At 37.4% G+C, this 10,551-nt stretch overlaps 2 protein-coding genes across 2 annotated transcripts; both read left to right on the top strand.

The window, feature by feature from the left end:
• The first annotated feature begins 248 nt into the window (after positions 1–248).
• On the top strand, positions 249–4,573 carry LOC104229905 (uncharacterized). Its single transcript, XM_009782633.2, has 5 exons — positions 249–518; positions 1,998–2,118; positions 2,508–2,604; positions 2,838–2,924; positions 4,210–4,573. The coding sequence occupies exons 1-5, from the start codon at positions 458–460 to the stop codon at positions 4,342–4,344; spliced, it is 501 nt and encodes a 166-aa protein (XP_009780935.1). The 5' UTR covers positions 249–457; the 3' UTR covers positions 4,345–4,573.
• Positions 4,574–5,215: 642 nt separating this feature from the next.
• On the top strand, positions 5,216–8,401 carry LOC104229906 (glyceraldehyde-3-phosphate dehydrogenase B, chloroplastic-like). Its single transcript, XM_009782634.2, has 9 exons — positions 5,216–5,478; positions 5,571–5,678; positions 5,922–6,083; positions 6,212–6,379; positions 6,987–7,147; positions 7,240–7,301; positions 7,426–7,475; positions 7,589–7,995; positions 8,136–8,401. Exons 1-9 carry the CDS (start codon positions 5,380–5,382, stop codon positions 8,266–8,268), a joined length of 1,350 nt encoding a protein of 449 aa, XP_009780936.1. The 5' UTR covers positions 5,216–5,379; the 3' UTR covers positions 8,269–8,401.
• Positions 8,402–10,551: the final 2,150 nt, after the last annotated feature.

Genomic DNA, 10,551 nt, shown 5'->3' on the forward strand with positions numbered 1-10,551 from the left:
CTGAAGGATAAACTACTTTTGACCACCTTTATTTTAATTAAACAATCTTAATTAATTTAAGTTAAAAAACAGGTAACTTAATCTTATATAAGAGAAAATTTTAACAAAATAGAATATTAATAATTTTATTAAAATTTTCTATCGATATCATTTTTGATTTTTCCTTATTATTTTGATTTTATTGATTTTTAGTTTTTTACGCATTTGGTTCCCAAACAAATATCCACAAATATCCACGCGTCGTGGTTAATTATGTTGATCATCATCGACCTCATCGAACTAAAAAAACAATATCACTTCTCTGATCCCCCCTCTGTTATCATCATTCCCCCCTCCCCCTCCCCCCCCCTCTCTCTCTTTCTTTCGCCGGCCGGCCGCCGTCATCCACCTTTGATTCATTTTCCGGTGACTGTCTTCCGTGTTCCTCCTCTTTAATCCCTCATCCTATCCTCACAGGATGGTAGCTCTTTCAAATTCTTTGCTCTTACCAACAAACCTTTCTCTCCGTTTCTCTTCTGGTAATTCTTTATATATATTCTAAATTTTCATTATTATTATTATAATTCGCTGCTTTTGCTACACCCATTACTCTCTTCACTTCAATTTATGTGACTTTGTTTGATTGAATGTGACTGTGTTTGATTGGGAACGTAATTAAGTACGAGAATAAAGACTTTTTGAACTCATGTTTCAAATGAATATGTCATGAGATTCTGTGATTATAAAAGAATGTCATTAAGAGAAAAATGAAAATTTTAAACTGTTTTCACATATATCAGGGTTTGTTCTTTTTAGAAAGAACTAATAAGGAAATAGTGCCAGGATTAATTTACATCAATTAAGCTCCGTAATAGCGTAATTGGAAGACTACTACAGAGGTCTGTACTCTGTATTTCAATATTTTGTGTCTCCTTATCTGTCAAAGTAAACTAACTGTAGCCTGTAGTAATTTGTGTCTCAAAAGACCTTGAGACCCTAGTTAAGAACAAATCAAAATGGGCTAGTAGCTACAGACTAGTTGCGATAAACTTTTTTTGTTGTTGTTATACTTATGTTAGGTAGTTTTCTCATTGGAGCTTTTTAGTTAAGAACACAGACTTGTATGTCCGTGTAGGGATAAATGTGAGATTTATGGAACATCCAGTCTTAAGTAACACCAATTTGATTATAAGAAATATTCTTGTCTTTCATTTTATATGGTAGTGTTTGACTGGATACAAAGTTTATGATCACACGATTCAAAGGATATTATTTGTATGTTATACACACCTTTAATTAAGACCACAAGATTCAAAAGTCTTCATTATATTCTTAAATTTTGTGCTCAGTCAAAATAAGACATAAACAGTGGAAGTACATGCTGGCAAATATGCTATTACGGAGCGTTAAACTTAAAGACATAAACAATGGAAGTCACTTCAATTCCTATAAGATCATATCTGTAAGGGCTTTAATGGCAAAAACGGGAGTGTTAAATTTAAACATTTTTCAAATATAAAAAGGTGTCAATCTTTTTGGAATAAAAAAAGAAAGTTGTTGTATAAAATGAATAAGAGAGTATTATATAGTATTGGACTAAGACAGATATGAACAGAGTGGCCTTTAGATATTCATATTGTAGAGTATTCTCTTGATACAGTGACCCTTATGCTGTTCCAGCATCATTTTCCAAAATGTTTATTTGAATTTGTGCCAGGTGTTTATTTCAATACATTAAAAATAAGAGAGCCTGATAAGATTCAACAACCTTCTCTGCTTCTTATTCAATTATTTTAAGTATAACATCTGAATGCAAATTGTTGGATATAAAATGGATTGCGTGTTTTTTGTTCAAGTTATCTGCGGAACTGCGTGAAGCTAAAAGTTCTCATGACAAATAAGATTGGTTTAGTCATACATGGCACGGTCAGTTGTTGCATTGCATTGATGGCTCTCTCTTTCAACCAAACCTAGATGAGTAATGTGGCATAAGTCCGGTAATTTTATCAATGTGCTAGGCTCTAGTTTGAAGTCAGCAGACCAAAGTATCAGTGGCGCCACCAAGTTGGCCTTCAGTCCAAGGAGCAGAGGAAAATCATCCTCATCTAGAAGTTCATTGACCGTTCAGGCTGGATATAGGTATTTCTTCTCGTATTCTCATGTGCTCTAGTTGTATGCAACATATACATTGATGTTGCATCACCCTTCTTTTGTTTGGTGCTTAGTAGTCCTTCGATAGATTATATTTTCATCTTAATAAGTTAATGTTAGAGTTGATTAGACCAAATCAATTGAAAAGGTCAATCCCTAATAAATGGACCCTCTGTCTGATCATGTTTGAATTAGTTTGGTCCGACAGTTGTTCTGCAAAACTGTGAATCCAATTTACTCTGGAGTGACATAAGTAAATTTGGCTCTTTCCATTTAATAGGAAAAGAAAATTGTACTTTTGTTTCTTTCACGCATTGGTGATCCACCGACAGGAGAAAATATCTTATGGGATGTTTCTCTTTCTTGTTAATTGGCAGTGATGGTGGAAGGCCAGGCAATACCAGAATTTTTGTTGGTGGCTTTCTTTTAGGAGGAGTAATCATTGGTGCACTTGGTTGTATCTATGCGCCTCAGGTAAAAGTGCAGTAGCACTTGTATTGCTCACCGCCTTTGGTCGTCTTTGCTCTAAAAATACTTGTGAATGTTGCTTCATCACTTCTTGATATAAAGACGACTATAGGCGGTGACCTTTTCCCTATTGGTTACCGTCTTTTGTCGTCTTTGCTCTAAATGCCTTTTCCGAATTTCTCCTCTCTTGCTGTACGTGGGAGGGGTAAGATGACTGCCCTTTAATTTCTCTTTTACAGATTAGCAAGGCATTAGCTGAAACAGACAAGAAGGACCTCATGAGAAAATTGCCCAAATTTATATATGATGAAGAAAAAGCATTGGAGGTAGGCTGGTATTCTGCATGTCTCCATTTTCTTAATTTTTTTTTTTTTTGGGGGGGGGGGGGGGAGTGTATGTGTCTTTTTCTTTTCTTTTTTGTGTGACTGTACACACGCATACACATGTATGTATGTATGTTTATCGGAATCCTTTGTTCTGGTTGAATGAATCTCTCCTTATGAACAGTCTGCCTAGGTGTAGCTATCTGTCACTTTCAACCTTCCTCAATCTTCACTGTATAAACATTCTAAAGCGAACATGTAATGATTTTAGTGGGCGTTTGGACATAAGAATTGTAAAATTCCAAAACAGGGTGAAATTTTTTTTCAAATGAAAATGGTATTTGAAATTTTAAGTTGTGTCTGAACATGAAAATAATTTTGGGTTGTTTTTGAAGTTTTGTGAGTGATTTGAGTGAAAATTTTGAAAAACAGCTTTATGGAATTTTTCAAATTTTCGAAAATTTCCAAAATGCATCTTCAAATGGAAATTGGAAATTTTATGAACAAACGCTGATTTGGAAAAAAAAGTGAAATTCTTTTGGAAAAAAGGGAAAAATTTCTTATGTCCAAAACGGGCTCTTAGTCAGCAAAGATTTGGTGCTTTCCAAAATCCTATGGATGGACACTCAAGTGGTGCTACTTCTGTATTTTAACCAGCTATTGCTATCAGTTGTGATTATTTCTCCTGTGAATTATTCTAGTTGGAGAAAGGGGGGATAATTGAGTAGATTGTTGAATTATGTTTAGTTCCATAATGTAGTCATGAACTTGTGAGACAAATTACTCTTCAAGAGATGTAAAGGCTAGAGAAGATACTCCAGAACCAGTGTGCTGCAAGGATCTGAAGCAGCCAACTGAGTGTCTTCTACTTTTAGAACTAAAAATTTCGCTTGAATAATGAATACTACATAAATGGTGTTTGACAATCCTTTTTAGAAAGCTTTTAACTGTATGCAGATGCTATTCTTGGTCTTTTAATTACCTAGTTCGGTGATTTATACAAATGTGTTGTGCTCCTTGATTTCTCTATCTTTTTATTTCTATTGCAAGAAAGAGGAAAGGCGTGTTGCATCAAAACTGTCACCTTTATTTTATTTTGTTACTTTGCTTGAGTCATATAGCTTCCGAAGAGTACCTTATCCTCCCCCCCCCCCCCAAAAAAAAAAAAAAAAAAAACTGAGGGCTAAAACTTGCCTCTCCTAATTGGAATCAATCCTATTGTGAAGAGAATGATATTCTTGTTTCTGTTTCAAGTTCTTCTAATGTATGGGTGCTGTTTTCTCTGCAGAAACAGCGCAAGATACTAACGGAGAAGATTGTCCAGCTGAATGACGCTATTGATGACATTTCCAACCAGTTGAGGTCGGGAGACACGCAAAATGGAGTTGCTGTGAACCTAGATGAAGTCGAAACTGTTATATAAGAACACTTCTATTTGTTTCATGTAGAGATCAACTTTCAGAAGACATTGAGCATATTCTAAGAGCATTCCTGGTTGCAGTTTTAGTATATCATTAGTGTTGCTATGAATATGCAAACTGAGAAATAAAATGTGATTCTCTGCTATGTTTTTGTTCTGTACCACAAGCTTCCAACTCTAATGTACATGCTTATAATCTGTTTAATCTCACTGCCTTGGTTTGGTCGTGCAAGTTCCATAGTGAAATGAATTGTGAGTTGAATGTTCTTTTGGCCAAGTTTTAAAAAGAAAAAATGGTGATTCTTTGGATTATAGAGGACCACTGGTTCTTTTCGGAGAGCGCCATTTCGTTTTCAGGCCAGTACTTCTACACTGAAATTATCCTTCTGCAAGACCATCTCTAAATTGTCCCATCATCTAATGAATGGACACTGGTATAATTCTTGTAGTAGTTCTCCAGTTAGCCAGAATAATGCCAAGGTAAATTCCAAAAAAAAAAAGAGAGGATATATTCCTTTCATATAATTTTATGTGAAAGTGTTTGATTGGGGACGGAATTTAAATAAGAAAGAAAGACTTTCGGAACTTGTGGTTATAACTATGTCATGACATTTCTCTTGCTATAAAATCATGCCACTAAGGGTAAAATGTGAGTAATTGTTTCTTAATATATAAAAATGCCGTTCTTATTGGAGTAGTCTCCTGTAGTAACATGCCATATGTTGCTATCACTTTACCTCTTTGTCATGCATTTTCCCACTGTAAATGATGTGCTCCCACAATTATGGTAAAGAGATAAATGGATTTTCCAGCAATCTGTGGTTGAGATTGTGATGAATACATACATGAGGACATCATCTTATTCTTATCTCTTATCAATCTTGATATATACACCACTCATTTCTTGAACCTCAATTGCAACCATGACTTGATTTTGAATATTAAAAGGATATATGGTGGAGAAAAACCTTAACTTAAAAGTGTATATATATAGCAAAGGATTTAAGTAGTTTTTGTCAATACCATTTAGTTTCAGCCATGGCTTCTCATGCAGCTTTGGCTCCCTCAAGAATTCCCACAAGCACAAGGCTTCCTGCCAAGAACTCACACTCTTTCCCTACTCAATGCTTCTCCAAGGTCTTACTTAAATAAAATCTTTCTCCTTTCAATGAATGTGCATGGAAATTTCTTTGTAATTATAGGCTTTCTGAATTAACTTCTTTTTGTAGAAATTTGAAGTAGCCGAGTTCTCTGGTCTTCGATCAAGTGGATGTGTGACATTTTCGAACAGGGAGTCGTCCTTCTTTGATGTTGTGTCTGCTCAACTCACTCCCAAGGTAATTATATACTGTCCTCAGTTCTGTTTTAGACAGCCAAGCAGAACATTAAGACGTCACAGGCTGTTGATATATTCTTATACCCACAGAAATGTCATTGACATGTTTAAGACCACAAGTTCCAAAAGTCATTCTTTCTCCTTAAACTGCATACGCAATCAAACACTGACATATATAATGAAACGGAGTAGTAGTATTCTGTAACTGTTTTTCTGGACCTCATCTAATTCTATCCCAAATTAGACCACAGGATCAGCTCCTGTGAAGGGAGAAACTGTTGCCAAATTGAAGGTTGCTATCAATGGTTTTGGACGCATTGGCAGGAATTTCCTCCGTTGTTGGCATGGACGCAAAGATTCACCACTGGATGTCATCGTCGTCAATGACAGTGGCGGTGTCAAGAATGTGAGTACTATTCCAAAGTCTATTCTTTTCCTTCAATAAATAAACTGATCAATATCAGTTTCCTGGCTTTACTATCAAATTTTTCCTAGTCCATTATTAAAAGGTACTGCAATACTATATTAATGCAGGCATCTCACTTGCTTAAGTATGATTCCATGCTCGGAACATTCAAGGCTGATGTGAAAATAGTGGATAATGAAACCATTAGCGTTGATGGAAAGCACATCAAGGTTGTCTCTAGCAGGGATCCTCTTAAGCTTCCTTGGGCTGAACTCGGTATTGACATTGTTATTGAGGTGAACTACTTATAAATTACTTTAGTTCTGATTAAAAAGCTTAGTTCTTTAGACAGGTTTTCTGAATTTGTGGTAATCCCAGTAACTTCATGTTTCCATCTTTGAACCCAAAAGAGAGGTAGCAAAGAAGAAACAAGAAACTGAAAAAGTTGTTATCATTTTAAAAGTAATGCATCCAATTATTATTCATATTTCCTACTAATTTTAGAAATCATTAACCCGTCTATAGCTCTAAATCTCCTGCTAATATACATAATTAACATAGAGAGTATCAGAAGTCATGCCTCATTATAACAGTTGAGTACTGCATATCTATGTTGCTCGGATATCCTCAAAAAGTTGCTCATTTTTGGAGGATCCAACATAGTTTCGGCAGCATTTTTGGAGGATCCGAGCAACATAGCAGCATATCCTCCCCTAAGCTTATGACTTCCACCTATCTCCTTCAATCCCATCATCACCTTATTTTCTTAATTAGATTAAATCAATCAGGATTGAATTGTGTTGACATTAATCCTGATCAATAAGAGCCCAGCATTCACAAGATGCTGAATCCTGAGAAAAAGGTGCTAATTAAGCTATGTAATTATGTTGTTTGAAACTCCAGGGAACCGGTGTGTTCGTTGATGGTCCAGGTGCTGGGAAGCACATCCAAGCTGGTGCCAAGAAAGTTATTATCACTGCTCCAGCAAAAGGTGCTGATATTCCGACCTACGTTGTTGGAGTGAATGAACAAGACTACTCTCACGAGGTTGCCAATATCGTAAGGTCAATGCTTCACTGAATGAATTATGTACTTGTTCAAAAAGGTGGTCATCAAATGTTCCAAATCTGAAAATTTCAGTACTTTACAAATGCAGCAATGCCTCTTGCACCACTAACTGCTTGGCTCCTTTTGTCAAAGTCATGGATGAAGAATTCGGTAAGCAGCAGATAGTTTTAGCCATATATTTCACGCTTATCACAGTCACATTATACTGTTGAAATCGTTGTTCACAATTTCTATGGTTTTGAATTATTTTTGACTATTTCCATTCACTTTGAAGGTATTGTTAAGGGTACAATGACAACAACTCACTCTTACACCGGAGATCAGGTAATCATATGAGATATTGAATAGAAATCTGTGAAATGTGCACCTTCCGATGGTGCTCTCTTGTCAAACGATAATTAGTCTTAAATAGGTTCGATTGTATTTGTTGTATGCAGAGGCTTCTGGATGCTTCACACCGTGACTTGAGGAGAGCGAGAGCTGCAGCATTGAACATAGTCCCAACCAGCACTGGTGCAGCCAAGGCTGTTTCTCTAGTGCTACCCCAGCTCAAGGGCAAGCTCAATGGCATTGCTCTCCGAGTTCCAACACCTAATGTTTCGGTTGTTGACCTCGTTGTCAACATTGAGAAGAAAGGAATTTCAGCTGAAGATGTCAATGCAGCTTTCAGAAAGGCAGCTGACGGTCCACTGAATGGCATATTGGCTGTTTGTGATGTTCCACTCGTATCAGTTGATTTCCGATGCAGTGATGTTTCCTCCACCATTGACTCCTCTTTGACCATGGTTATGGGAGATGACATGGTCAAGGTTGTCGCTTGGTATGATAACGAGTGGGGATACAGGTAAACTTAGCACAAACTTTTCCGTGCTTATACCACCAGCCTGAAAAATCTTTTGCATTAGCAACTAATGTTAAACACACACATACACGCGCACATATATATCCTTGATTAACCGGTGACCGTACTTGGTAAAATTGCAGCCAACGTGTGGTTGACTTGGCTCATCTGGTAGCAAGCAAATGGCCTGGTTCATCCGTGGAAGGAAGTGGAGACGCCTTGGAGGACTACTGCAAGACTAACCCTGCTGACAAGGAGTGCAAAGTCTACGAATAATCTATCTGCTTTCTATACCTTTTGTTTGAAATGGATGGATGATTTTTGAAGCCAATTGTTTTTGTTGTCCAAATACTTATTCTGAAGGAAAGACCATTAATATATGACAGTCAAATTACACAGTTGGAAATCATATGTGTACAGTCAGTAGAGACTGGTTTCACCACTCACCAGGATGCATTTCAGAAATAATGCACATTCCTAATATATGCTTTTATTCATTTTCAAGAAATTATGCACTAAATTTTTGACGGATACCCTGGTAAGTGGTAACCATGGCATGAAATAAAGTCCCCGGAAACTAACTGAAACAACTCTGTCTTGCATTAAATCAACAAGTGTCTTTCATGTATTTTCTTGACTAATAATCAAAATAATAACAGACAATACATTTAGGTCTTACTTGACAATGGGCTTGGCTCTAGCATGGCCTCTGTATATCTGGAATTGCTCCATGAGAAGCCAGACATGAGTAAGAAGCTCTCCTCCTTTATTGTTCCCTCTGCAATGTGTAGCAGCATAAGCAAGCATCTCCACCCATACTTCACTGATGATTTTCCATTTCTGCACCTCCTGTTTTTGTAATGATTTGGCAAGTATGCACGCGTCGAACAACAAACTCTTGCTCTTATCCCCTTTCACTTTAGCTGGTCCAACCTCAGCGTTCACTATGAGCAGCTTTGTACATGCTATAGCTGTCTTTTCCCATATTCCTCTATGTAAAAACACTCTTTGTCTTCAGTACATGTATCTCTAGATCTGATCATCCATAAATGGACACACTACTAAAAGATGCAACATATAATCCGATAATTGCTTGCTTTGCTTGGATTCTAGGGAACGAATAGTACTTCCATTGTCATTGTGATTTTCTAAGTAATATCATTGTATACGGGTAAAATAGGACTTGTTCGATTCTGCCATTTAATCGAAGACCAGGGAATCACATCGTGGGTCAGTCTCGTACTGGATCAGGTCAGAGCACTAAGATAAAGTATCAAGCTCGAGAATCGAGGTGCTCGTCGAGATCGAGGCCAACAATGATCGAGACCATATATGACAGACTCCGAACGAAGTGCAATAACGGAAATGCGAGATATCCGTATCACGGCGAAAATTCCGGAACAGATCAAGTCAATGGCGATTGTTTAGGCTAATTATGGGATTTACTTCTGTAATTAGAGTTATACGATAATTAGGACTCCTCTACTTTATAAAGAGGAATCCCCATCATTTGTAGACACCTTACATTCACGAATATCAAAGCAATAAAATATTTCTCAGTTTACTTCTTGTTCATCAGCTTATTCTGCCTTTCACTATTCTTGCATAACTAGGTCGAGGGTGTCCGAGCTCGAGAGCTCTGTCCAAACGCTGGTTTGCATTATATTATTGTCAATTTGCATCACTTATTTTTACGTTTATTAATTGGCGTTAGGTGAAATCACATATCCTTAAAACCACATTATAAGTTTAATTGTTATGCAATTTTTAGGGTAAACAGTTTGGCGCTCACCGTGGGGCCAAGGATAATAGTGATTGCCTAGTATTAATCCTCATAACACACATTGCTTTTACACTTGTTCTCGTAAGTATCTTTGATTTCAGGAATCAACATGTCAAACTCTCAAGCAGTGCCTACTCATACAGACACCGGCCTTGGTCTTCATGGCGAAAACGAGCACATAGTCGCCCTAGGAAATGGAGTATCTCCAGTCAATCCCAATGGACCACAGACCGTAGATCCAGTCGATGTCAATTCTCGTGTTGTGATTTATGGAAATTTAGGCGCTGACCCTGAAAATAGCACCCGCAGAGATGCCCGGGCAGCCGATCAGAATGCATAGAGTGGTGAAGAAGGCGGGATTAGCCTTCGAATGCTATTTGAAATGTTGCAGACTCAGCAAGCTGCGATAGCGCAGCTCCAAAATCAGAATCGAGCACCAAGTAGAATCGAACTCGATGCATCGCAGGAAGTGATTCATAGGGTCGAGCTTATACCGGAAAAATCGAACGATAACGCATCGGGAGCTGACCCCGCCATCATGAAAATGTTTGAGGAGCTCACTAAACAGATCGAATCAGGAGAAAAGAAAATTGAGGCTAACAATAAAAAGGTAGAAACATACAACTCACGGGTTGATCAAATATCTGGGGCACCCCCGATTTTAAAGGGTTTGGATTCAAAGAAGTTCATATAGAAGTCTTTCCCACCAAATGCAGCTCCGAAGCCCATTCCAAAAAAAATTCCGCATGCCAAAAATTCCCAAGTACAATGGAACC

Source organism: Nicotiana sylvestris, chromosome 10, assembly GCF_000393655.2.
Source record: "Nicotiana sylvestris chromosome 10, ASM39365v2, whole genome shotgun sequence".
Lineage (NCBI taxonomy): Eukaryota > Viridiplantae > Streptophyta > Magnoliopsida > Solanales > Solanaceae > Nicotiana > Nicotiana sylvestris.

Excerpts from the sequence above, each read along its gene's own strand:
- LOC104229906 (XM_009782634.2), top strand. The coding sequence starts at position 5,380 with ATGGCTTCTCATGCAGCTTTGGCTCCCTCAAGAATTCCCACAAGCACA. Across the intron at positions 5,479-5,570 it reads CTACTCAATGCTTCTCCAAG|AAATTTGAAGTAGCCGAGTT; the intron begins GTCTTACTTAAA and ends TTCTTTTTGTAG. Across the intron at positions 6,380-6,986 it reads GTATTGACATTGTTATTGAG|GGAACCGGTGTGTTCGTTGA; the intron begins GTGAACTACTTA and ends TTGAAACTCCAG.
- LOC104229905 (XM_009782633.2), top strand. The coding sequence starts at position 458 with ATGGTAGCTCTTTCAAATTCTTTGCTCTTACCAACAAACCTTTCTCTC. Across the intron at positions 2,119-2,507 it reads ACCGTTCAGGCTGGATATAG|TGATGGTGGAAGGCCAGGCA; the intron begins GTATTTCTTCTC and ends GTTAATTGGCAG. Across the intron at positions 2,925-4,209 it reads ATGAAGAAAAAGCATTGGAG|AAACAGCGCAAGATACTAAC; the intron begins GTAGGCTGGTAT and ends TTTTCTCTGCAG.